The sequence below is a fragment of the Salarias fasciatus genome, chromosome 23 (assembly GCF_902148845.1).
Source record: "Salarias fasciatus chromosome 23, fSalaFa1.1, whole genome shotgun sequence".
Lineage (NCBI taxonomy): Eukaryota > Metazoa > Chordata > Actinopteri > Blenniiformes > Blenniidae > Salarias > Salarias fasciatus.
In genome coordinates, this window is record NC_043766.1 from 22,871,756 (window position 1) to 22,899,755 (window position 28,000).

General features: G+C 41.5%; 2 protein-coding genes across 5 annotated transcripts in view; both read right to left on the bottom strand.

The window, feature by feature from the left end:
* Positions 1 to 13,702, bottom strand: part of yjefn3 (YjeF N-terminal domain containing 3) — a 53,674-nt gene extending 39,972 nt beyond the window's left edge. Inside the window, exon 1 of the mRNA XM_030084067.1 lies at positions 13,338 to 13,702. Coding sequence (XP_029939927.1) covers positions 13,338 to 13,405 — 68 coding nt within the window. The 5' untranslated portion in view covers positions 13,406 to 13,702. The remainder of the gene's footprint in view (positions 1 to 13,337) is intronic.
* A 3,540-nt stretch (positions 13,703 to 17,242) lies between these two features.
* gatad2ab (GATA zinc finger domain containing 2Ab) overlaps positions 17,243 to 28,000 on the bottom strand; it is a 36,789-nt gene continuing 26,031 nt past the window's right edge. For 2 of the 4 annotated variants that reach the window (XM_030084062.1, XM_030084060.1), the window contains exons 2-11: positions 26,862 to 27,170; positions 23,252 to 23,375; positions 23,023 to 23,154; positions 22,837 to 22,908; positions 21,992 to 22,108; positions 21,212 to 21,412; positions 20,833 to 21,082; positions 19,736 to 20,115; positions 19,393 to 19,615; positions 17,243 to 19,214 (exon numbers count right to left, since the gene is read on the bottom strand). In XM_030084062.1, coding sequence (XP_029939922.1) covers positions 19,081 to 19,214; positions 19,393 to 19,615; positions 19,736 to 20,115; positions 20,833 to 21,082; positions 21,212 to 21,412; positions 21,992 to 22,108; positions 22,837 to 22,908; positions 23,023 to 23,154; positions 23,252 to 23,375; positions 26,862 to 27,157 — 1,929 coding nt within the window. In that variant the 5' untranslated portion in view covers positions 27,158 to 27,170 and the 3' untranslated portion in view covers positions 17,243 to 19,080. The remainder of the gene's footprint in view (positions 19,215 to 19,392; positions 19,616 to 19,735; positions 20,116 to 20,832; positions 21,083 to 21,211; positions 21,413 to 21,991; positions 22,109 to 22,836; positions 22,909 to 23,022; positions 23,155 to 23,251; positions 23,376 to 26,861; positions 27,171 to 28,000) is intronic. The other 2 variants (XM_030084064.1, XM_030084063.1) reach the window with 2 other exon arrangements.

A 28,000-nucleotide genomic window follows, 5' to 3' on the forward strand; every position in this document is an offset into this window, starting at 1 on the left:
GGTAGGTCAGGTTTGATGAATCGGTGCCAAAAGCATAAATTATTAAATCTGCTGAAGACAGAAAAGAAAATAAGACTTTTAGCGAATGCCGATGCATGGCTCATGTTTAGCTAATCAAAGCAGATCTGCAAGCACATACTTATGAAGGGAACTGCATGGACTCTAATCTGTACTGCTAGATCAGCAACTAGATTAACGCGTGTCAAAGAAAACCGACTGAAAAACACACTTTCTGTAATTGAGATGAGACTACAAAATCTATCTGAAGGCTCCTGTGTTTGTACAATGGTGAAAAGTGAAGCAGTTCTCTGGTCTTTAGGGTCACAGCACAGTTTAAAAAGAAAGAAAGAAAGAAAGAAAGAAAGAAAGAAAGAAAGAAAGAAAGCAGGAGATGCACAGTGCCAAAGGGAAAATGTTATGAACCAGTGTGTTAGATAACCACTGCTAACTGTGAGGTCCTGCAGGGTTTTCTAACAGGTCGGACTGGACTGTGTGGACTTTACAGATCAGCTTTCATTGGATATATCAATCCAAAAGATGTATGTTGGACAAAATGTTCCCATTTATTATCTGATATATACAGGATTATAGTCAGTTGTGAGTGGCAAAATTAAAATAAATAATAATGATTCAAAATATTAAATACAGTATAGGTGATGACTGAAGACACACACACACACACACACATATATTTTTATATACGTATATACACATATATTTTTGTCCTAGTTGGATGGTTATCAAGCCACTAAATATAATGTTTGTGCAGAAGACAGTGAGAGGTTATAACAACTTTACCGCCCAGCTCTGACAGCATCCCTCATCTGATAGCAATAGTGCAAAATAAAACCAGAGCTCAAGCTGAATGAATTGCACTAATCACTCAGACCTCACAACAAAGATGTTGTGTAATCCAGTGTGCCTTGTCTTTGAAGCAGTCCTTTACAAAAATCCGTTTGTTTTTCAATCAAGCAGAAAGCTGCTTGTTACCCTGGATATGAGCCTTTATCAGAGGCTGAGATATGGCCTTAATGTTTGAAGGGCTCACATAAACAGAGGAGCCAGCTCAAGTGTTGTTGTTAAAATCCGACCCTTATTGAAACAGAAGAGCCCAGTAACACAGGAAGCAAATAATACCATTTTGTCATAACCTTTTTTTTTTTTTTTACCTTCCACCATTATTATGAACACATATACGTATATGCAGGAATACAGAATCCCATAACCCTTACCTCTTTCTTTATTATTTCCTCCAAGCCCATCAGCTCTCTAAATGCAGCTTGGTAAACAAAGCGTTCAGCAGAAGCTCACACTCAGTGGTAATGCACCCTGTCTGCATTAAGGCAATATGACTATCATCTCGGCATATAAACAAACACTCACCTCGCACGTCAACTAAAAGCTCAAACATGCAAAATTCTGATTCATCATCTAGCCTTCTCAACAGTCGACCTGAAGCTGTGGCAATCTGAGCGCCGAAAATCCTGCAATATACAAGAAATGTTTCAAAACTGATGAAGTTTGTGTCGACACCATTAAAATGTGATCCGAGAAATCAATTATACTCAATGAAAAACAAGGTAGCAGCAAGGATCCTCCAGGGAAAACCTGTTTTTCTTTTTTTTTTTTGGTATAAGGCAGGGATTTCCATCTTTCATCACAACACTTTCTTCACTAATTGCAGAGCTGAGATCTGGGGAACAAACAACATCAAAGGCAGGAAACGGGAGCCCTCGCTGATCAGCCAGATTGATAACAGGACGTCAAAACATGAGGCAACAACATGGGGCTGAACATGAGGACCGGAAACAAAAGGACAGGGACAAAGTAGAACACCAACAAGGAATGTGTCTAAATAAACTAAATAGTTTGAAAGTTAAAAAAATAAAATAGTGACAGGGAGTAAAATAGAATATAAACTTAATGTTTAAAGTGCCATGAATAGCCATATAAAAGAACATTATCACTGACTGTAAAACCAACAACATGCATGTAGCTTCTTTATCCTGAGATATTATATGATTTATATTATGTGATTATATGCTTTGTATGGACATCTCATCTCAGTGACAATTAATTGTTTAATTAATTGTTTTAACAGATGGAGCAGAAATCCAAAGAAAGCTGCAGACTGAGTCATAAAACCCCAAAATATTTTATCACTCTTTGCTCTCTCATCATGGATCCCTAAATGATTGAATAGGTTTTTGATTAGATGCCTGAAATTAGTATGAGATGATCAGACTCACATTAGTAAATACTACACCTGTGAATGTAGTCTTGGTAAATTAAAAAAAAAAGCGGCTACCATTAAGGGGCTGTTTGGAGTCTCACAGGGTTTCTCTGTGCATACATAGAACAGGCGCTGATGTACCTTAATCTGAGATGTTTGACTGTATCAATCAGCCATAGCACTGCTAGTGTGCGAGATCGTATAAAAAACCTATACAGGTGGAAGACTCTGAGCTTGAAGGTGACTGAATAAGATTATGTCTGAACCTGCGGCTCTTAGAGGGTGCAAAAAAAAAGAAAGCAGTTATGATGGGATCATGGATGGATAAAGAGAGCAAGACCTGTCCTGTGTGGTCTGATTCAACAGAGAAGTTAGCAGAGTTCAAACTGAGAAGAAGTCAATGCTGTTTCTGACAGGAAGGTGTGAGAACACATACAGGGTATCACAGTGTTGAGCAGGAGGACCTGCACATCAGTCCAGTCTGTGTATACTCTCACACTAGTCAAACTCAGGTTTTCCAATTTATAAATTCAACAGTGATAATCCTGAAGGGGAGCATTTCAAGTGAGGCAATAGGTTAGATGCAGAGCACTTGTGCTTTTCAATTAATGCAGCAAAAAACTGGGTTACTGTGAGTTTCGCACAAACCTTTTAATTGCTACTGTTTGAGATTGTGTTGCTGAGCATAACAAGTTAGTGGCAAGAATTTATGTCAATACTTATTTTCTGCAAAACCACAACTTTAAAACATCTCCAAAACAGCATTTGGCATATTGCAGTTGTTTTCTTTATTATCTTTTTGTGTTCATGACACTGTTTTCACACATTTTCAAAAATTAGTTCTCACAGCAAGGAGTGGCCATAATTGGTGAGGGTTTTTTCAGTTTTGTGAAACAAACTCTGCACTCGTAAGCACCAGTGCCAAATCATGTCAACAGATGCTCATCATAAGTAGATTTTACAGCTTGCGCATTTAACTACTTCTTTGTTGTCGGTAAAAATGGATGCAATAAACAATATCATGTCAACATAACTAGCAACAGTTGCAGACCATGTGTAAGCCCCAGACCACATTTGAAGTGAAAGTCTCTAACATCATGTGTCACGCTTTTTTTTTCAACAATATCTTCATTGAGTTTTCACATATTTCCAAAACGAAAGTCCATATATATTCAGACATATGCAGCAGATATGTCCAAACTTTGTAGATGCGGAGTGCTGCATACACAGTAGCCTATACAGAACAGGTGATGGAGAGGCTTCACACAGTTTGCAATACATATCAACAATTAACGGTCACATTCTGTGCCCCACACACTCTCAACGCACAGAGGTAGATCATATAGAATTTTGAAAATGGGACAGAGCTGGAAGTAAGTTAAAAAAAAATCTGCTTTTAAAGCAAAGCACCCAAAATCTGAGGCAAATAGGTTTTCCACAGCTTATCAGACTCGAGGGTCGAACTGCAGGCTGAGCAGCGTATCTTTTCGAGCTTCAGACGAGACATGATGTCTCTGAGCGTGGAGCGTGGGTGGGTGTAAGACAGAACATATTAGAGTGTAAGTAGGGGAGGGGGGGTCAACATACTTCTACTACATATTTCTAATTGTCTGGGTCCTGAAAACTTGAAACAATGATACAGTCATGTGATCCATGTGACCTCGACCAGCATTCAGTTCAAGGTTAGTACGAGGAGATTAATATACTTAGCATGACAAAACAGAAAAGTCAGCAGTATTGATTGGTCATAATGGAAAAGGAGCTGAACTTGACCCACAGAAGAAGATGTAAACTAGAGTTTCTCTCTCGGGGAGTAGTAACAGCTATAGCTTTAACTTTATTCCAGAAACCCACGACACTTGGCACAAATGCTAAGAGCTGATCTGAAGCACATTAAAGACAATGGCCACGATAAGAAACTTCACAGAACACATAAAGTAAAGAACATTTAGACTAAAGTAGGCAGTATATTGACTATGTGACGGGCTGCGAATCAGGAAAACAAACGCCTTCCTCTTTTGTAACACATAGCTGTAAAACTGAGTATTTTTTAGGTATAGGGATAAACAAGCCTCCTTGCCTTCCAGGCAGAGATAGGTTTTCTCCTCTTTCAAGTCTCCATATGTAGGTGTAAGTATTTAATGAGAATTTAGCAGTGAGCCAGCCGGCAGCATCTCAACTGGTTCAGAGCAGAAGCCATGCTGGGGTGCAGTCCACAGAGACACTCTGCATTCTGTCAAATTATTCTTACACACATTACAGGATAAACATAAACACACACACACACACACAGACACGACACACAATCTCATGAACATCCTTAAGACACACATGAAAAGGTCCATACAGTGGCTTTACATGGATCAAGGGTGCAATTCTTTGTTTTCTAACTACAATATGTGCACCGTCATAACAGCGAAAGGAGGAAAATGATGTGACTTCTGTTTCTGCTGGTTGGTGCCTCAAAGGACTGACTCCACACGGCATTCCTTCCCTATAACCATCTCCAGTTCTGGTGCGTTTGCATCAGAGTCCAGTGTTTCAGAGAAGATAAGAGAGAGCCGAGAGGCACAAGCAGTGGGAGAAGAAGGGACATTTTCAAGGACAAGATGTTCATAGCTGCCTCTCATTTAATAAAGAGCAGGAGAGAAGCTAACCATTAAAATTTGCCCTCTCTCTCTCTCTCTCTCTCTCACACACACACACACACACACACACACACACACACACACACACACACACACACACACACACACACACACACACAGAGTGGACCTCTTGCTGAATCAAACCGTTATCACAGCTGCGAAGAAGGTAGGAAATTGATTGAGGCGGCACGTCAAAAGTACCCGACCGTGTCCCTACATGCATGTCACTTTCCCTCAAGAACACAGATCACACACTGACACACACTATAAATTCACTCAGCTAAAGTCATGCTGGTGACAAAAAAGAAGATAGGCAATGATAGACTTAATGAAGTAAAGCTCAAATGATTTGACACTTAACTCATAAAAAGAAGGACTTATATTTAGACTATTATGGGAGACGTCTCTCTCGTTCATGCGTTTGTGTATAGAGATAATGAATGAATGTGGATGAGCAAACTGCCCTCACCCTATCATTTCAGTCTGTAGTAAGAGTTTAACTTTTCACTGTGCTCACACCTCTCTTGAAGTCAACAGCTGAAGAAGCAAGATTATGTTCTACACTTGGCTTTTATGTAAAACCCTTCATGGAATATGTTTCATAAATCAAACTGGAGCACCTCAAGAAGAGTATTTCTCTCCAATGTGCTTTAATAGCCGGAAAACAAGTCCTTAATGATCTTCAAAGTGAGCATAGTGAGGAGGGCGACATTTTGGTTCAGCCTTGCTCTAGTGGCTCTCCTGTGTTCATTAACAAACGCCTGCTGCAGGGAGACTAATTTAAACCTGGATCTGCATTGAGCTCAGGTCAAACCACTGTGTCAAACACAGAACTCAATTTTTTTTTTCAAAAAACTGAAAAATTTCCATGCAGTCAAGATGATCCCTGAGTTTAAAACCATATTCTGACTCTAGCTTTAACTGGTTATACATACTCTCATGCATTCGCATCTATGTTACTATTTACTCAACCTAATGTTTGTACAAATAATTGGTTTGTCACTTATTACAAGCAAAACTGCAAACTTTGTCTTCAGCTCCAGCTACTGTTTAATTTAGCAGATCGGCTCCCAGGGTTTTTTTTTTTTTTCCCTGAAGCCCCCTGCCTCTGAGAGGGGGCCGTCCCCTTCAAAGCCTGACTCACAGGTTGTGTGGATGAGTGATAGCACTCAGCTCATCACTGTCTCTGGATGTGTGAAGCTCCTGTTGGTTTTGCAGCTTGAATAGAGAATCTTTAGCTGTCCGTGTCTTGATACTTTAAAGAAAGCAGCCCATTAACTGCATGCTGGGCTTCGCCTCTGAATCAAGTGAGTATAAACCATGCTTTCATCTTTTTTGAAGTGAGCTGACGGTTGGCAGGTAGACAGATCAAGACTGACTCGCCAAAAGATTAGTTAAGACCTAAGTACATACACACACATAAAATATAAGCCAGGGTTTTCCCATCACCTGATACTCTCCATTGTTATCATCTTGTCATTTTGATGATTTCTCCATGATAATGTCATTTATTTGAAAAATCACTGAAATGGATGATTTTTTTTAAAACTCCTGTTTGGCAGGAGGGGGTGGCGGATTATGGAGGGTAGATGAACTCAACCATATGTCTGTGGGTAAATGGAGGGGGTCAAAAGACTTTGTGCTTCATTTTAATGTATGAAAAGTAAAATAAAGACTTGAAAATCAAATACAACCTTGATGAAAGTATGATGGCTTGGCTGACAACATTTCACAATCATATCTTAACCTCTTCATACTTATATAGTATCAAATTACAGCACTATTTACATTAAATCAAGTGGTGTAATTGTGTGTGATTTATTAGCACTTTGGTTCTTTGAATCAGAATGAAATATGTCAGTAAAAAACATCAACTTGCCCATGATCATCAGACAGAGTTTTAATTAAAATTAAAGCCGCAAGCGGCATTGGACGGGACCTCGCCCTCTGGCAAGGTGGCCCCACTGAGGCCGTCCTTGCACCTTGATGACTGAAGTCCAGGTCACTGGGAACCTTGCTCCTCCATAAACAACCATTTTCATGACTTGACCTCATTTCCTGTTGTAAATGGCCTTTTATTTTGAAGGGATTTTGGGCTTTCATTTTGGAAACGTAGTACATGCTTCCACTAACACTGTTTACCTTGAAATTAGGAAGCTGCTTTGTTAAAAATGTCATTTTCTGCAAAAATGTGACTTTTATTTTGAAGGGGTGTGAGGCTTTCATTTTGATAGTCATGTGTGCTCCAGTTTAGCAAACACCAATATATCCATCTTGCTCCGTCACAAACATCCATTTACATGACTTGACCTCATTATGTTGTAAATGGGCTTTTATTTTGAAGGAATTATGACCTTCTATTTTAGAAACATAATACAGGCTTCCACTAACACAGTTTAACACGAAATTATGAAGCTGCTTTGTTAAAAATGTCATTTTTTGCAAAAATGTGACTTTTATTTTGAAGGGGTGTGAGGCTTTTATTTTGATAGTCATGTGTGCTCCACTTTTGCAAAAAGTGCAAGTCAAAGTCTCCCTATGCGCAAGTGCATGAGGCTTCACCTGTCTCCGTTTCTTACCCCCATGCCACACAGCCACTGTGAGTAGTGAAAGCTGCAGTGGGGGGGGCGTGAGACCTGTGTTCGACACACTACCCCATTCTATATATGCTGAGCGACTGGTTAGAAGATAGTATGTACTATTTTCAAGGTGTTCGGTCTGACCTGGCCGGGACGCGAACTCACGACCTTGTGGTTGTGAGGCGGATGCTCTACCGCTCAGCCATCACTCCGGTAGAGAAGTAAGTGATTCCACTAACACTATTCAATACAATACAATCCACTTTATTTCTATGGCATATTTAACCAACAGATGCTTCCAAAGTGCTGCACAGCAGAATAAAAACTACAATGGGATATAAAACTGAGAAATAAATCCATCAGAACAAAAAGAAAATTCAAAGATAAGTAAAAAAAAAAAGAAAAGAAAAAAAACCTGTTGAACCTGAAATTATGAACATGAATTATGAACATGCTTTGTTAAAAACGTCATTTTTTGCAAACATGTGAGTTATTTTGAAGGGGTGTGAGGCTTTTATTTTGATAGTCATGTGTTCTTTGCTTTCACGAACACCAATATATCCATTTGAGTGTCAGAGTAGCGTTATTCCATACATCCCATTGTCTGTCTGTGCATCCACGTATCCATCCATCCATCATTTATCCACCAACTTAAAGACTGATTTCAGGTGTATGGTGTGTATCAGGTGACATTTCTGCAGGGTGACATCTGTTTAGATCATTCCAATGTGTTTCAAGTGTTGCTTCCTCAGTGGCTTGCTGCTGCAGGGGCACTGCTGCTTCAGTCATGTGTGATTTGTGGTCACGGTGCGCCATCTACTGTGGAAAGCAGGTGCAACATGCAGAATGTTCGCCAGAGGCTCAATGCCCATATATGGCATAAGTAGGTCACATGATGTTAGAGTGTGACTCGGCAGACACACAGTTTCTCTTTGGTCAAAACAGCTGGGGAAATGCATTTCCGTGGACCAAAGTGAGCAAACAATGTCAGAAAGTGATAGGGAATTTAGTTGTCTTTCACTGTAGAGCTTTTCAGAGCAGTCAGACTTATAGTTTTGAAACGGGAGGCTTAATTGATGAAGAAGGTGAGATTTTTGAGCAAAATTTAAGCAAAATTTTGAGCAGAAAGTGTGAATGACGGACTTCCTGTTGCATTTAGGTCATAGGCACGAGTGAGAAAGTTGTAGATCTCGATGAGACGAACGCGTGCATATGTTTCTTTTCTCTGTACCTCACTGTGAAGGGTGAAACAGTCCATATTAGTGGTTTTTGAGTGAAAAGTGTTTTGAGGCACATTTGATTTGACAGGAAATAACGGACTTCCTGTTCACTTTAGGTATAGGTATGTCTCTTGGTAAATTGTAGAGCTCGATGAGACGAACTCATCCATGTTGATTTTATTTCTCTGCGACATTCGTGCGGGTCGCACTGTCCATTGTAGTGTTGCAAGTGCGTTTTCAGACTTCAAACTTTAAGGGTTAATAAAATCCACACCCTGAGACTTTTGAAAAAGTTTTTAACAACTTTGTGAGAGACACTTGTCCTCTTTTATTTGGCACTACTCTGACGTCTCTACGACAAGCAGTCTCGGAGCAGATAATTTTTAAAGGAGGAGTCATTTTTTGCCAAATTTTACACTGAAAGGGAAATAGTGGACTTCCTGTTGGGTTTAGGACATTTTTGTCAATGAGAGACTTTTAGATCTCGAGGAGACGAACGCATCCACATCGATTTGGTCTCTCTGCGACATTCCTAATGGTTGCTGTGGCTATTTTACTGTTTCTAGGTGGCGCTAGAGAGCAGATGAGGTTATAGGGTTAATTTTTTCATTATATCAAGTGGCCACCGGTCCGGATGTCCGTGCCAAATTTGGTGAGTTTTCGTGCATGTTTAGGGGGTCAAATTAGTGCTCGAGTGCGACAGTAAAATAAGAAACAAACGGACGAAGAACAATAGAGGCCTTGCCCTCAGGCAAGGTGGCCTCAGTTGAGGCCACCTCGCCCTCGGGCTCGGTCCCTAAAAAAAGAAAAGATTAATCAATATGGTACACATCACACCTAAAAAGAAATCCAGTCCAACTTGCACTTCAAACCATCAACTGAAGGCAATGAAATCCATTTGCTAACTGCACTTTCACAGCCCTCTTTGTACATCTGTAATTATCTTCGCTCACACTTCACCCAGCAATGCAAAATCACTTATGAAGCAACGATTGCCATGGATCCAATAAGAGACTGAAAATCGTGCAGCAGCACTGATGGTTCTTCACCTCTCAGCCTGACTTTTCTCCAGCATGTTGCATTTCCAGGTGGAGGTTGGATGGAGGACTCTCACGGCTGATCACACTCAAATGTAGGAAGTATTATAGCCAAGCAATGCATAGGTGCCAAATAATGTGGTCTCACCACTCTTCCCTCGCTGGATCTGCACCTCTCCGGACCAATCATTACATTTGACCTATAAATAAATGCCCCAAGCTGTCACAGACAAATGGAGCCTCCAACATGGGAATTAATGACAGGGAACTGAAAGCAGACAGCTAAAGCCAGAGGAATGACAATGAGCCCGATATTCATTGTTACTAAGGTGGAAAGAACATGAAGGGAAAGCTGTTATATGCAGACAGCTTGACATACCAGCAGAGTCTTTGAAATACAGGCAGGCACTGGGTGTGTGACGGCAAGTGAATGAAAAGACCAAAATACATCTTAGTCAGGATAGGCAAGCCCTTCCCCTGTGAAAGCAGACTTAAGATTTGGCGGCCAGAAAGAACACATATGTGAAGAAACATATAAAAGAGTCAATGTCATCAAAGTAACACAAGAATAAATGAAACCAATTGAGATATTTTGCACAAACATGCTGCTTGTCACTGAGACATCATTTAAGGAAAAAGGTCACTTAATACAGCAGGCCAATTCACAGAGGCCCGGAAAACACTTTGTAGAAAAGTATTTTCAGCTTTCTCCCTTGTGATATCTGCCCGTAAGACACAAGCTGCCTGAATAAAACAAACACAGCAGCAACATGTTTGCCCCTGCATTTTACTCACACGAACTTTCAGGCGCTACACGAGTAACAACAATCTACGACGCCAGATCCAAGACCTCACAGGCTCAGAACCGCTGCCAACATTCGCAGGTTATCTATTGCCTCAGGCAGCACAGCAGCTGCGATGCAGAAGAGGTATCACTACTTTAATGTCAGGAGAAATTTATTCACAAGAACGCAGTGGCATTTGTTACTTAAGAAGTGACTGAAACACAGAATTTGATTTTAAGAATCAGGGATGCATGAGCCGAGGCCGCAGTGCCTTTAAACATTCAGCTTGTTTAATTTGACAATCTGAGAAAGCGGCTGTGAGTGACATTAGTTAATTTTGATCTTTCCCCTGCCGTATCCAGCCTTACTCTAAAACAGCAGGACAGTCACATATTGTGAATTTTATGCAGTAATTTAATGGCTTCCCACGTGCTTCTGTCACACTTAAACACTTGAAATTTCTACATAATTATATCAGTTCTTGGAGGAGCTCTGTCACGCAGTCGTCCTTGGAGCCTGATGGTGCCAAATACTGATTATCTGCATCTAACCACTGTTTGTTCACAAAATCCTCTCCAGGCTTCTGTTTTAATGGCTTGCTGTACCAGCTGCTTGTCAGCTATTTACTTGATTAGCAACACCATGAACGAGGGTGAATTGTGAGCCACTGGTTAATTTAAAATGGGAGTCAAATTACAAGCATGAAGGCCACATAAGTCCACCCGTAGGATGTACGTATACATGTATATACACAGACCCCGGTGATGATCGTGGCTGTGTAATCAGCTTCTCCTACAATAGTTTATGGGAGCTTTAATTGACTGGCTTAATTGACTACCAGCCAGCTTCTGTCAGGCAGCGGAGGTGTGAGGGGTTGACGACGGGGACGAAGCCTCTCGGGTGATAGTTAATCTGCCAGCCTCAGCAGCTGGGATGTCAACACACAAGGAGAAGAATGCAAATGCAGGCAGTGTGAAGAGTGCAATTACATACGTTATTTAGGAGGGTAAAACAGGCTCCAAGAATAGTCTTAATACACTGGTACATGCACTGGGTGTGTGACGGCAACCCGGAGACGGTGTAGAATACCGAGTGCCCGGAGATTTCAGAAGGCAAGTTGGTGAATGTGAGCGAGTATTGTGTTCGCCGATAGGTAGTATATGCAGATTTCAGCTGAATCTTTGCGTGCACACGCAAACTGTAAAATCCATCTGAGATCCACGAGGTGATTTATATTTATGAATGATCAACAGAAAAGGATGAGACCATCTGTCTAAGCGAGGTTGAGTGCATAATCCTATGTGAAATGCATGTAAGGACAGGAAAGCGTGGAAATGCTTCCTCCTGAGGAAAAACACGACCAGTTTATAGTAGATTAGCAAGAGACAAAAACAGCAAGACCACAAAGCATTCATGCATTCACATACTAATCCTGTCACTGCACTGTAGAATTTAACACCATTTTGAGTATTTCAAAGGCGTTTGATATGCACCATGATGTGTGACTGGGCATGCCTGCGTGTCTTTGTGCTCTTTTACAAGCTCCAGCAACACATACTTTGGCCACCAGCAGCACAGTGAAAAAAGCCAGAACACAAATGTTAAAATGTGTACAGTTTTCATGTTGCAAAAAGAGTAAAGATAAGTAAAGATAAACATGTTGCACTCTGGGAAATTGATGCAGCAACACAACCTTAGTTTACAACTACACTCATATTGTTGCAAACTAAACATTTCACTGTGAAACTGGTGAAATTCAGCTGTGATTTAATTGTAGTCTGTTATAAAGCTTGCTGCCTCGGTATCAACGGAGCCGTCTACGTACATACAGCTGTGAACAAGACTGAGAGATAAGAACAGCTTCTTTCTTACTCCTGCTAAGTTGGTGTGATCTGTGAAACCCTTTTAATTGAACAGTTGATTTTATCATGAGTGAAGTTCATATTTGAGCCGCTGGCCTTATGTGCCTGGGTCACAACTGTGGTCACACTCACAGTAATTAAGGATGTATACTCAATGGGCTTCACTGAAGACCCAAAGATTGTCAAGTCCAGCCGAACAGTTATCAGTATTTGTGTGAGCATTTCAGTGTCACTTAATGTCAGAAACACCTCTTATTTTTAATATTTGTTTTGAGCAGTTGGCATGTTGGAAATCACATGCCAAGCACATCACATATAAATGCATGTCTTTATGCATCAGCGATTATTGTGTCAGTCAGAAAGTGAAAGTGGTGCTCCAGAGGCGACTGGAGAACCACCTCACCACAAGAACACTTGATTACATAATGAAACGATTAGACTTCTGATCCTCAAAGACTCTGAATCATAAGATGCTCAGCTAATATATAGCCAGATAATGCCAAATTAAACACAGGCCTCCTAATCTCAATAATAGCTTGTATTTGTAATTCAATTTGAGGCTTCAGTGGAGTGGAGGAAAGCAATGAGGGAAATTCAAGACTGACACATCGGAGCGCAGGTTACCTGGAGCAGATCAAGGTATTTCTGCAGGTAACCACTACACCCACAACTATCACCATCCACATCACTATTAATCATTAAATTAAAATAATTCCTTCCCCTCATCATACACCCCTAATGATTTAACTTTTAAATGTAAAGCAGAAAGTTTCTGTGAAGATTTCTGACTCTTTCCCTACAAGTCTCTCCTTATTGTTGTTGTTTCCATTCTAATTGTTCTTATTATTAATTATTACCTTTATTACTTTCTCACTCTGAACATTGGTTTTAGAGCTGTCACGAGTGTCTGGCACCAAAGAAGGAACAGTTCAGCGAGGAAGAGGAGGTATAGCAGAGGTGTACAGGTGCTTACCTGAGGTAACGCAGTGGTTCTATGGTTTCAGCCTCTGCCTCGGCTGAGCTGTGGTTCATCTTCTCCATCTGCTCTCACCCAGCACGTCTTTGCAAATATGAGAAAGGACAGGCTGTGTCAGTCCAACAAATACCTTTTGCTTCCTTCTCCCTGACTGTGGCTCAGTAAACACACTGCCTGCCTCTCTGCCTGGGAATAGACTGAGAATCTAAATGGGCTTGCTCTCCTCCGTTTCTCCCTCTACGGCTCGTGATTGGTTCAGGCGCGCGGAAGGTAATTACTGGCTACTACACACTCTGAATCTCGCCTGTATCTGACACAGCCTCCCTCTCTCCTCTCCTTTCTGCCTCTTTTCCCACTGTGGCTCCGACTCTTTCTCTGATAAAACCAGCTGGCTCCAAGGATCAGCTGCGCTCGCTGGGAAATCCAGCCAATTAAGAATCAGGAGGCATCGTGCTCGCTGGCTGATTGGCTCAGGCTGCCGTGATCATGGCTGTTCAGTCATCTCTCTCTCTCTCTCTCACATACACACACACACACACACACACACACACACACACACACACACACACACACACACACACACACACACACTCACTCACTCACACACGTTCAGCAGCAAAGGGATGCCTTGATGTAGAATCCAGATCGGGAAGCAGAGTGAGAAAACACTCAGGGGAATCTCAAACAGCGTCCACATGGTGATAACGCTGTAATATCACAGTGGGAGCAAAGCAGAAATATATACACCCCCCCAGCATGAAGGTGGAGGAGCAGGGCTGCACCACCCCACCACCCAGGAGGGGTTTGAAGTGTGCATCATATGGATTTAGGGCAACTGGAGAAACACGTGATAGAAGAGAGAGAGAGAGAGAGAGAGAGAGAGAGAGAGAGAGAGAGAGAGAGAGAGAGAGAGAGAGAGAAAAAAAGATGCAAATGTGTAAACATGTAATGCACTGAAGCTGTGAGGATGGGCGTTTTATGATCAGATCCTGACGCTCACTTCTGAGGTTTAAGATGATAACGACTTTGTCTTTCTCTCTCCAGTGTGCCCTGACTTCATGGCAGATCATCACACCTCTGCTCACACAGAAAATCCTCCAATACGGATGAAAGAAGAAAAAAAAATAGCTCACTTGAGAAAGTGAGTGTTTATCAATGGAAGAGTCCCTGTAACACCAAATGAAGGCGGACAGGTGCCATGAATGTTGTTACAGTCTGCCTCCTATGGGTTGAAAGGTATAACTGTAGGAAAAGCAAACAAGACCTGAGAAAGGTAATTAATTAAACTCTGTTGTAATCTGGAAGAACATAAAACTGTGATCACAGTGAGGGTCAAGAAAGAAAGAAAAAAATCATCTGAACAAGCTGAGGGCCACTCTGTGTCAGAGCACTTCTAGCACAAGGTTATACAGGGTTTTTTTTTTAGCAATAATTCAACTAGTTACTATAGGTCAGGGCATGGAATATTATTTAAAAAAAAAATACTAGATTTCTGTAAATGATTGACTACTGAGCATCATTTTCCTGTTCAATGGCTGACGGAGCAACACAGATTAATGCATCTATGAAATGTCTGTTCTGTTCTGCCAACTAAAAATATCATTTATTTCAAGATTTTAAACTGTTCATCTGTGTTTCCTATGGTTGTTGTGTAGGCAGGCAACACCCAAAAAAGAGGATGTTTGTGTGAGTGTATTTGTGTGTGTGTGTGTGTGTGTGTGTGTGTGCGTGTGTGTGATAGATGGATGATTGAAGGTAAATTGTTTAAGGCCACAGTGTGGCATGTAGAGCAGTTACCACTATCACTCCATATTGCAGGATTATTCATCATTTAAACACACACTGAAATACGTACCTTTCTACCTGCCTTTGAGTGTTTATCCAGTGATGTACTGTGATTTTATCCCCCTGCCCAAAGACTCACCTGCCCACAGGTGTTTGCGTCTTTCTGTGTTATCGATGGGAAGCTTTATGCTCACAGTTATCTGTTATAACCTTCAGCCCCCTGCAGCCACAGGTTGTAGAATGCAGATACTGAAGATTGCAAGAATGCAAATTTTAGGGGTTTTTTTTTTTTTTTTTTTGGCAAAAGGGAAGACTAAAACTTTATTAGTTTAATCTCTCCATGAATCTTTTTTGTTTTTGTGCAGTTCTGTGGTATATCTGTGCGGATTATTACCATTATCATGCTGTTATGAAGTCCAGGTTCCATCTGTCATCTTTCTATAGTCAGATGTTCTCTGCACATTTTAAATATTCTGATATGATTTCAAATTCATTGTTGAATCAATATTTTTAAAGCAGGACAGTCTCTGCTGGATGCCAGTCTTTAACTTTCTTTTATCTTCCACCTGATTTTTGGTTTGGTTCGAGTGTTTTATCCAGTTTGTCCAGTTTAAAACGATGCAGTGATGCCCTCCCAGGCTTCCACCATGTTTTGTAGCCATTTCTGATTTTAATGGCATCATCATGTTGCCCACTGACAAACTGTTGTGTTACTTTCAAAGAACTATGGGCGACTAGTTACATTAGTCCACACATTATTTCAGTAACATTATTGAGACGTATCTTTGACAGCTTTTTCTCTTTTTTTTTTTAATGTGAAACAATTTTTCAGTGATGGTGGTGTCCGTGCCACAAGTTCCCTGCTTGGATTGACAGGACTGCACATTGTTCCTTCTCATTAGATATATTGTTTGTTGTTGTGTTTTTGTCATTCAAACTAACACAGAACTCTTCAGTCTCACCTCATCTTGTGTTTCTTAACTCCACAACCACTTTTACATTTCTACTGTGTAAAATATCTTGATAACGCAAAGTTTAAATTGGGAATTCAATACATATGGAGATTATCTAAATGTTTTCATTGATTTTAGACAGTTCTTGTTTTAAAACAGACATCTAAAACACAAAACAATCAATGCATCTTTAAATGAGTATTGTTAGATTATGAGAATTCAAAGTTAAGAATAGATGTCAGGTCTGCTTTTGATACTGCTTGAGAAATGTATCTGTCAATAATTCTAGATGAGTGTGTTTTGTGCCTTTCTCAATTTAGGGTTGGAGCCAATGAGTTATGCGTCCATCACAGAGCACGCACAGACACTCATTCATGATTTTTGGTCTTTGTTTTGGAATGTAATATATTGTGGGAGGCGTTTGTCTGTCTCTCTTAGTATGAAGATAGAATATATAGTTCTGCATCACAGTGAATTTCACGCTTTACTTGCTTTGTACAGGTTTTACCTTAAGTGAGTGAAATGTTTACATCCATCACAGCATCTCCCTGCAGCTCAACGGTGCTGAGCCACAGCGAATAAATAAATATATCACGCAGTCATGAGGGAGGGGTTAAAATTAGTTTTATTATTATTTGATAGAGCAGAAAAAAACCCCAAAAAACCAAACATTTCTCATACATCCCCCCCCAATTGGGCTGCCCTGCATTTAACAACACATCAACCCCCCCTCCCCTCCCCAACCAAACGGAATGGTGAAACTGTATTCAGAAAAACAGCAGCAGCAGCAGCAACAGCAGCAGGCAGTAGTCAGGACAGCACGGGGTGACGCTTCTCAGGTCACAAAAGTGATGGGCTCAATGTGGATTGCTTATTTTGCATCAACAAGTCACAGGTTGCGCCCGTCTGCCCGTTAGAAATGTACAGACAACTGGGAACATGGCCGATGCTACTTGGAGACAGAAACAACAATCTCAAATCTTGTATTTCCATCAGCGGTGTGCATATTGTATCGAAGCAATATCCTAAACAAAACCCTGGGCTGAACAGCGATGACAAAACCAAGCATGAAAACTGCTGCCCAGTAAACCTGATGTGTCTCTCTGTGAGCTGAAGAGTGCCCTCTAAATACAGGACATAACTAGCCTTGTATAAAATCAAATGGTGGATGTTTTGATAAAATCTGGAGTGAGGTAATCAAGAACAAAGAAGCCAACTCTATAATCAGTAATGACAAATAATGAACAATATATTCTCAATGAATATCAAGAACTTCAAGAGACAGAAACAATACTTCAAAAATCAAACTGCTGGGTTGGTCAATTTCTTGTCAGTGGCATCCATCATGAATTTGTTTTTGTTTTGAATTCAACATTTTCTACAAGATACATAAATGAGTGGACAAGCTGGCATAACAGTAAAACCTCAATGACTGAAATGAAAGAGCTGGTTGTTAAATAACTGAAGTCGATGAACAAACTGGACTTGCCCAGCTGGAGGTGGGAACATACTTTACTAGCTTATCCTGTGCTGCTGCGACCTGATCAAAATGCACTATAGCTCTTGTGAAAGGCAGAGTTAGTTCAATTCAATGACCTGACAGTAATCATACACACCTTAATGTTAAAGACTAAGAAGTTCAGTTTTTTTTTTTTGTTGCTATAGGGGTTTTTGCATAACTACATTCTGAAAGCTGTCCAGCTTCTTCTCTCAGGACCAATCGTGGGGTGCGTGGGAGCCACTTGACACACAAGAGAAAACAATTGTAAAGTGGAGATCCATTCAAACTTAGGGCATAAGAATATGTCCTTACTAACATGACCCTATAAATAAATTTAGACAGTTTGCCTATAGAAGAAAAATAATAATGCACCACAACCTATGACTAAAAGCAAAACAATGTCAAAAATATGACATTCCTTACACCCCCTCGGTTTAGCATGAATACATGTTTATATCCAGAGAGGGTTCAAATAAACTAGAAACCTTCTAGCAGAAGGGATTCCATTTGGGCTCCACTATTTCTTTGGAAGGCTTATTTTACAATATTCAATAAGAATAGTTTCTAGTTTATCTTAGAAAAAAAAGGATTTAATATTAGGCCACAACATGGAACCCAGCAGATGTAAAACCACCTCAACAGTAACATTAGCCTGTAAATTCAGACCTTCATAAGAGGCCACTTCCAAAGTATCAGGGAGCACAATATTCCAAACACAGTATATGACTTACAGAAGAAAAAACAAAAATCCTAACATTCAGCCATACAAAATAATCCAACACACATCAACTTCTCTACTGAACACACTGTGGGTTAGAGAGAAGAGGCAGTCTGTGTGCAGATAGAGATCTTTTTTTCTTTTCTTTTTTTTTTTTTAACTTTTCCTTTTTTAACAGTTCTTTTTTTTCCATTTTAATAATTTTTGCAAAGCTGAAGCAGTTAATTTGTGGATGGTCCTCAAAGCTTGACAACAATCCCTGTCACAAGGTCTTCGGTTAAATTCGGCCCATGAATCAGACTGGAGAGGGTCAGGACATAAGGCGAACATCTTATCATATATAATAATGATTATTACTTTGCCTCTCCTTATCCAGAGGCAGGGAAGAGCTAAGGGACTTTGTCGCAGCTTCATCCTGTTGCAACTGGGATACTCCTATCAGTATACCGGAAGGAAGAGGCGACATCACTGGAAATGTTTGCAAAATTGTACACACCTGTGTCGACCCCTTCCCTCCCAAAAGTTACCCAAAATTCAATTCTTGCATCCCGAAAGCTGTGTCAGCACAGCTGCGGTTTGGGAAAGATCCAGATAAGAAAGAAGGTAGTAGTAGAAGATGGGAAAGAGATGTAAGAACATGTTCATCCAACAAGAGAAGAGGTTTGAATCTCCTCTTTTCCATTTCAACATGAGTCCATAGAAAGGATTAGAACAATAATGAGCATGGCTGTTATTGATATTAGGAGGATAATAGTAATGGTGTCAGTAGGGAGTGAGATTGTATTATTTCCATGTGTTTGCTGCTTGGGAGATGGAACGAGAGGGTATCATGTCCAGCAGGTATTCTCGCTGACGCTCCACAGCAGAGCTGCTCTTATGAGCAGACAAGCTGGGGTTCACATAGGCCATGGTGACGCCTGTCAGGAGACAAAAAAAAACAAAAAACACAGGAAGTCAGCTCATGGGATAGTAATTAAATGGAGTGCAGAAATTATATCCATCAAAGAAGAGAACAGTTACACCACAAAGGGTCCGAGGCTGAGAAATGGTCAAACATGACTGATCTGTGCTCCGCTTTCAGCAATGTTTACATACCTGCGTTGCCACCACTCTGCTTCCTCCAGGCTGCCACGTTGCTCTGGTTACTGCTGCCGCTGGCACTGACCTTTGCCCCCTGGTGCAACGTCCGTGCTGCCACATGCTTATCTGGCCTACCACCCAATGCCGCTGCTGTGACTGCGTTCTGCAGCTGGGAGGAGGTGAAGGAGTGGGCCATGCTGTGAGCCCCTACAGACTGGAGGCTGTGTGACAGCTGACTCTGCAGACAGACAACAAGACATCAGGAAATGTTGCATTTTCATGCTTATTGTAACGACTGATGTTGGGTAATGCGTTTTGAAAGAAAAGCGCTGTTCAACAACATGACTGTCACACTAACCTGCTTAATGGAGTGATGGCCCACAGATCTGTGCTGCATGGCAGCCCTGACCTGCTTGTACTGATGGGACACCAGTATGTCACTTTTGGACAGTGAGGGAGAGGACGAGGAGCTTTTAGAGACAGAGGAGGCAGCCTGCTGAAGAATACGCTGCTCAATCTCCTGCTCCTGTTGGAGTGCCTTGACAAAGGCTGCCTTCAGCCGACTGGTGTGTTCAGCCTTCAGGGCCTTTTTCTGATTGGACGACATGCACTGGTCACACAGGATGGTCCCGACCTTCTCCTTTCTCCAGCGGGAGGTGAAGTCCGTCTTGCACTGGGCACAGGTGTATGGCTCTTTGGGAGTAATGTTGGCCATCGCAGCAGCTGGGCCAAGATTACCTATCAATCAATGAATCCATTATTATTTATATAGCACATTTGAAACAATAAGAGACAGCACAATGTGCTTTGCAAGTTAGAAACAGTGATACCCACCCATCTGCCCACCCACTGCCAAAGATAAACAAATGATAAACAACAATTGTAAAATCCTACAAGTAAAAAGGGAACATTAGTTAAAAGGAAGGTCTTGAAGCTGCTTTTAAAAACGTGTGTTCTCTGCAGCCCTCGGATTCTGCAGCAGGCTGATCCTTAAATGTGGTGCGTAGAGCTGGAAAGCAGCCTCGCTGTAGGTTCTGTTATTAACGGCTGATCTTAAGAGACATGGGGAGCCAATGCAATGCCTTTGAAACTGGTGTGTTGATGTGTTTGTGCTTCCTGGTCATTGTCAACACATGAACAACTGAACTGTGGAGAAGCTGAAGGTATGAGGCTGTTTTTTTTTTTTTTTTTGGAAGGTGGAAGGCGGGTGGGCAGAAAGCAGAGACAAAGACATGTATCAGCATCTCCATGTTAGAGAGAGAAGAGAAACTGGTAGATTCTGGGTATATTCCTAAGATGCTAAATAACAGTTTTAAGCACATACTTTACATGTGGAATAAAACTAAACTCAGTCACACACATTAAACTGGCTCACAATAAACATACTAACTAGATTTTAAATTTTTTCCTGCCATTGGTCAACAAGCTTCACAAGTTTATCTGAAGTCTACCCACCTCTGCCATGCATCTCCAGGAGTTTCTGCACCACTTCTTCCAAACCCAACAAGTAAATGAACTCATTGTTTGCTGCAGAGGGAAGGAAGTTGAACTCAGGAGCAGGAGGTTTGGGTGGAGGGATCTCCAGAAGCGTCTTCTCCAGCTGTTTGCGCAGTGCAAGTTTAGCAGCCGCCTGTCGGCTGGCCGGGGAGTCATTGATGCTGGAGTTGGGTGACACTGAAGAGCCTTTCAGGCCAGTTGGAGAAGCCTGAAAACAAGAAGACACAGCAGAGTTCCACAGGACGGCATTGGAAGGTAGGATGATGAAATCATAGAAAAATATCTGCTGTTCAAATGTTTCCTTCTAAGACAGTATGCTGGAATATGTTGCCTTCACCTGAGGGATGTTGACCATGACGTTACTGTTTGCCACGTTAGCCACCCGAATGAGTCCCTGCTGAATGATCCTCTGGCCCTGGACCTGGACATTGGGCACAGAGGCCCGGGGAGCCAGAAGGAGTGGAGGGGGCCCTGAACCACTATGCTGCTGCTGCTGCTGACGTAGACTGGCTATCTGCTGGGGAGTCACAGCAATAGGCTGATAATCCCACACACAGATACCGCCATTACAGAAGACAACAATGCAGATGGATAGAGGACAAAAAAAACAGACAAAGTGAATATATAAAATTCTAAATCCTTCAATTAACATCATTAAAACAATCCTATAGCATCAATTGAAATTGAATGAATACACAGGGTTTCTACAGAAATCAGCAAATCAAATATACTGCTTTTTAATACCATTTTAATCCTGTATTATAACATTTTTAATACCACGACTGTGAAAAATTCCACAAATTTGTTTTTGTAAAAGATGATTTTTATGTCAAGGCTGTCACATCCAGATATATTTATCTCAATAGTACCACGTGTTTTCACAGGATGTACATATCTGGCAAATCACAGCTTAGAATTATTCTATCAGTATTACATATTATGGAAAACTATTCTTGAAAAACAACAAGGAATTTTTAATGTCACCAAGAATCAGATTTAAAGATTGTTTAAATGCCATTTAAGGCCTTCTTTTTCACAAAATCAAATCAAAGATTACTAATGCTTTAAAATGCGCTGAAGAAACCCCGTTCATAAAATCCTTTATCCATGCACTAACCTGGGCTCCTCTGACCAAGGGAGGCATGACAGTCTGAGAGTTGTGTTTGGATGGGATGTGTTGTCCGCCCCGCACCAAGGGAGGGGGGATCACTGTGCCTGAGCTGCGACCAGTCCCCTACAAGTACAGCAGTGGTGTAAGCAAATACAAATGGCAATTTGCACATTGACCTTAATAGTAGATGTTTCTGTAAAACAGAGGAGTTGTCCAGGCATTAATACAATTTACACTCCATATCAGACCTGAGCATTGTAAGACCTGTGGGTAATGTGCAGGCCTTTGATTGTTTTATGACTTGCCCATGTGAGATTAATGAAAAAATTGCAAAATGAAATGATTGAATAAAACACTACACTTTTACTGCAAGCGCAACAACTTTTGTTTAAATGAGAGCATGTATCTGTTTTCAACATAGTTTATCGTCACATGTTATAGATGTGCTGAACAGAACTCATAAAATCTGTAACCATTCATCTCTCATAGCGGAAAAAAAGGCACAATGGTACAAAATGTAACATTTCACTAAGATGTGAAGATGTAAGTTCCTTTTTACTGAAGACCAAGATAAAGTGAGCGCTACTGTGAAGAAAAAAAAACATATTTAAAGAGTATTTATACTGTTACCAGACATAACCAGTAACAAGTGCTTGAATTTGACTGATACAGGAAATCATTAGTCACCTATTGAAATTTAGATAAAGAAATTTCAATAATGAATAGAACTGAGTTAAACATTTGACTTGGACTGCCGCGGCAGTCCTCATTTTCCATGCGGCCCCTCAGGAGAAGTGACTGCCCACCACTGCTCTACAGCGGCAGGTAAAAACCTGTAGATGAGTGACTACCTGAAGGGGTCCTTTACTTGATGTCATGCTACCTCTCACCAGAGGAGGAGGAGTAGCCACAGAGCCAGTCGCCTGAACATGAGCAAAACAGGAAACATTCTCATTAGTACATAAACTGCCTCATTTAAGACACATTAAAGGGAAGTGAGGCTCATCTGATAAGATAACAGCTCCAACAAAACACACCTTCTGCACACTGCTCTCCTTCTGGATCTGACTCTGTCGTAGCTTTTTAAGCAGCACCAGTTTAGCCTCCTGCAGTCTCAGCTCTTCCTTCAGCTGTTTGATGACGCGCTCTCGTTCCTCAGGTGAACTCTTCTGCAAACGTGAAGACGGATGTGAAACGTGAGAGGAAACTGACAGCTTGACAAATACATGTCTGAAGAAACTGAAATGAATGAACTCAGACTACTACCATAAGTTTATCGGTGTCAGTCTTTGTGAAGCAGTGGCCATTCATGAGAGGACTGGATGGCTCATTGTCTGATAACACGATCACATCATCTGGTGACGGAGGCTGCCGCTCTTTCTTGATGTCACTGAAGGGACAAAAAAGGTTAATCATTTAACAAAAATCCAATACTTAATTATTATTTTCGTCTGGAATCCTGCAATTTTAATTCACTTGTATTTTTTCTTCTATCCAGAAGATGGCAGTATACAGTTATCATTTCAGCACCTTAGTTGTGTGAATGTGTGTGAGGACACACAAGAAGGCAAGAACCAAGAGATCAATAATGAAGTAATGGCGGCAGGGGAAGAACGAAACAACCCATTATCTCATCCGAACGGTAGCATCGATGAACCTCCTGCGCCTTGATTCGAATGGCAAAATCATTCACAAACAGCATCCAGACAAAAGGCCAAATTAACCGAATTCTTATGTTCCTATGGAATACTGAGCACTTTTGATAAAATGTTAGGTGGCTTTTCCGGAGCACTGAACAGAACAAAGACAACTCGTGGGGAGATACATCAATATGGGGGGGGGGGGGGGGGGGGTACTGCAAATACAATGCAAGGATCCTCGCGGAGGAATTAGTGCGTTTCTATCACAATGAGGATCCTATGAGGTCTGTAAAGTCTGAGGGTCAAAGAAAGCTTGTGGAAGATTGAATATGCTTGAGTTTGTGATATATGGCACTGTGTAAGAGGTTTGTGTCATTCTGTGGAGTTATGCATGCAAACATGCAGCCAAGTTATATAACCGTTCGGTAGCTGTCGAGCGAGGCGCTTCAGGGCTTCAGACTCAGACCCAGTTTACCACCCAGACAGGGCCTCACCCCTCCCCTACCTCCGTAATGAGGCCTATGGCCTAGCCGTTTCAGCAAAGCCTGGGCCTCAGCTCTACCCTCCCTCCCAGCTGCCGACATCAGAGTCACAAGTTGAGCCGAGCAGAGGTCCGCTGGAGACACTGGAGGGGGTGACAGTGAGGGGGGGAAGGGAATACATGGCCAGGAGCCAACCTATTGTGTACACTCTCCCTCTCTCACTCAGTCACTCGCAGTCACTACTTCACACACCCCTCCCCCACTCTCACTTACTTGTTCATCTTTTATATCCCAACCCACTGACTCAGTTCTTCACAATTTCCCTTCCCTTTGTGCACTGATGTCTCTCGACACACTTCCTCGTAATCGTCTCTCTTCTTCACAACAGCTGTCTCAACAGCTTCCCTCAACATACACATGCTCGGTTCAATAAGGTCACCCATATGACCATGAACCATTGTGCTTATTTCTACATTACGAGATGAAGGGCTGAGCATGAATGCTAACGATCATTTAGAGTCACAATGAGACTCCTCAAGGCTGCTGTTGAGAACACAGTCAGACCCTGTTAGTGCATAGCTACTTCCTGGGACGTACTTCACTGATATGTTCCATTGAGATCTAAAAAGACAACCTGGCTCTTTCAGAACTGCTATTCTGAGAAAGATTACTCTCCTTAAGCTCAGCTGAAGCCTGAGCTGGAAGCAGTGTGTCAGCCAACACTGTTTGCGTTCAGTGCATACAATATGAAAAGTACACAAAAGTACCAAAAACAATCACTGACAGCTCCATTATAACCTTGTTACACATCTTACTATGCCATATCTTCTTGATGAAATGTCAGGACTAGCCTGTGCTGGTTTGTTGCTAACTACTGAGAGCAGCTTACACAAGCATCACAACACGCTAGCTTGGTTATGTAAGGTCCACTGTTTCTGCAGGCCCTGGCTTCCCCCAATCATGGCTTCACACTGACCCAGCTATAGGATTGCTGAATCAGTGGTTAAGAGATGCAGTGAGGATTCTCCATTCAGAATGCAATGTAACGCCGCCGAGTGCCATTTTAAGCCATGTAAGGCTCTTTGAGTTAATGAGATAGCAGAGCTGCACACACAGGCAACAGGCTGAGTAAAGACGTGCTCAAACGCTGACATATTGCTATAATGCAGGCAAAGCATATTATGAGCAGCTTACTTAAGAAGATGTGGAGGAAATGTCTCATCTCTGTGATCACCTTCACAAACTATATAAAACTTTACATAAAACCATGAAGAACTGCCGTGCACTCAGTAAGTCCACAAACACACGCTGAGGGTGAAAGCAGGGCCAAAGGTGACACTTGTGTGTAATTATGTTACAGCCGACACATGTTCAGCTGAATCACGGCTCTGTTCCCCTTTAACTGCCATCACATCAGTGTGAGCGTGCGTGCATGCTTGTGCGCGTGCATATGTGTGTGTGTGTGTGTGTGTGTGTGTGCATGTGTGTGTGTGTGTGTGTGTGTGTGTGTGTGTGTGTGTGTGTATGTGTGTATTTATCGCTCTACCACAGGTCACATGACGTCATGCATTTCTCTGCGTGGTCATGTGACACACCCACCACCCTTATAGGCCCCTCCTTCCTGCAACTGCTCCTTCCAATGTGGAAACCATGGCAACGACCAGTTTGAACCAGTTTGTGACACATAGCCTTCGTTCTGTGAGACGTGTCAGGCAGAGTTCAGGTGGTGCTGAGGAAGAAACAGAGCTCAGGCCTCAAGAGCCTCAAAACTTTTTCAAAATGGGGGCAGGCTGTTGACAGCCGCACAGCCACTTCCTGTGCAACTCCTGTCAGACCACCAGCTGGTGCAAAGAGAGAAACCTGAAACTCCAGTAGACTCTTCTCTTGCACTGTACATTTACACTTGATCCCATGAGGCTTTTGGTGCATAAATAATCCTTCGGTTTTAAAACAAACTTGCAAACAAAAATGCAAGCGGGCGGAGGGCTTCAGCTCCCTTTTTGACCCTGATGATCATCCCACACAACAAAAATGCAAAAGCAAGTTATGCACATCTTAAACTCAGAAAACAGGCCAGTTTTTCAATGAATTCTACGTTTTTGTTTTCCAAAATGGTGGCCAGTTACAACATTTTATCAGAGTTATGTTTGTGTTAAATATATCGAACAGAGTAAAGGATAGCTTTATCTGAACCTGGGGTGTCAAGCTAATTTTCAATGGATGCTATTTGAATTTGAACTTCGATTGAAAAATCTGCTGAAAGTTCAGGAATATATCTGTCACAGCGTTTTTCCTTGATTCATATCCTTCAGCTGCTCTCTTCAGGGGTCCACAGTAGACCACACAGCAGGGCCCAACTAATCTTCTCCATATCTCCCTTCATAACATCCCTCAATATTTTCTGAGGTCCTGTTCCTCTTCCTGGTTCTCCACCTACAACATGCTTTCCCCCAACATATCCACTGTTTCTAATCGGCGTGTCCAGAGGCTTTCCCTTTGATCTGTTCCTTTAATTTGGTCCATTGTTGACACCTCCAACTCAGCTGGTAAAAAACATTCTGCTTCATAAGGAAAATGATTTCTTTGCATATTCTGTCTCATGCTAATGCTACTTTGCACTTTTGCTGTCAGTTCTCAACACCATGGAAATAGACACTTATCTACCAAACACTATCACACATCTGATTGCAGTGCTTGCTGCAAACGCTTCAAACTCCGAAACAAAAAAAAATTGTGTCTGAATAAAATTCTCACCTTTTGGATGTGCTCATGTCAACAGGCTCATCTCCAGTCTGCACCTCAACCTTGATGGTGGCCTTGACTTCCCCTGTCTTGAGGATACTGGCTGCGACCTTAGCAGCCTGCTCACTCTTCAGCTTGATGCCATCGCCTCCATGTGCCACCAGGGCCAGTGGGCTCCCAGCTACATCACTCTTCTCCAGTTTAACCCTTTTACTGTCTGTATCCCCGAGGGTACCAGGAATGGTTGTGTGATCCCTCTCCAGAGCCCGCTTCTGGCTGCGCGTTTGACGCACTGCCTCCTCTGACATGGCTGCTCTCACCCTGGAGAAAAGAGGCACACAGTTACACTTAGTTTTAAATGTATTGACAAAGCAAACACAGTAACAGAGAAGAACAGTTTGAGTGTAAGAAATAAATTCTTCAGGGTAAAACTTCTGATGCTGAAATAAATACCATGAAGCTTTCTAATCATAGTGTAGGAGTTTCTGCAGGTCAATTATACTTTATTGATTTACCAAGAGCAACCCTCAAAGTGATTCTGCATAATGAAACGCATTGCTGAACACCAAAACAAACAAACAAAAAAAAACTGGATTTCAACGCTATAGCCCTGTTTAAATGGGTGTTTGTTTGTTTTTTTAAGTCTGACTGAAAATAATCCCAATAAAAATACCTGTATACATGAGTGACAAGTGCAAGCTCATCAGAAAGGCCTTAAACATTGTAAGATAAACTGTTGGTCAAGTTAAGTTGGCTTGGGTACAATCAGCTACTCTAAAAGTGAGGCAATTAAATTAGACAACAGCAGTGCCAAGTCTAAGCGTTACAATGCTAACTGACCTCAAGAGTCTGCCTTCATCTGAGAGGCAGCAGAATGCCAACAGAGTGACTGAATCCACTCTACTAATGTAAAGCCACAGTACGCTCGTGCATAAGTGCCAAATTCTAAGTTTATATAACAAATGTTCCTTAATCTAATAACTGTATATCAATAACATTTGTGAAAAGATTTACTACTGCCAATATAATTTTATGTAAGAGCTGTAATCAAAATAAATAAAATGATCTCGGGAAAAAACAATTCTTCTTTGGAAAATCATACAAAATTAGGTGTATGTGTTTTTTTAAAAATGCAGTTTCAGTTCATTGCC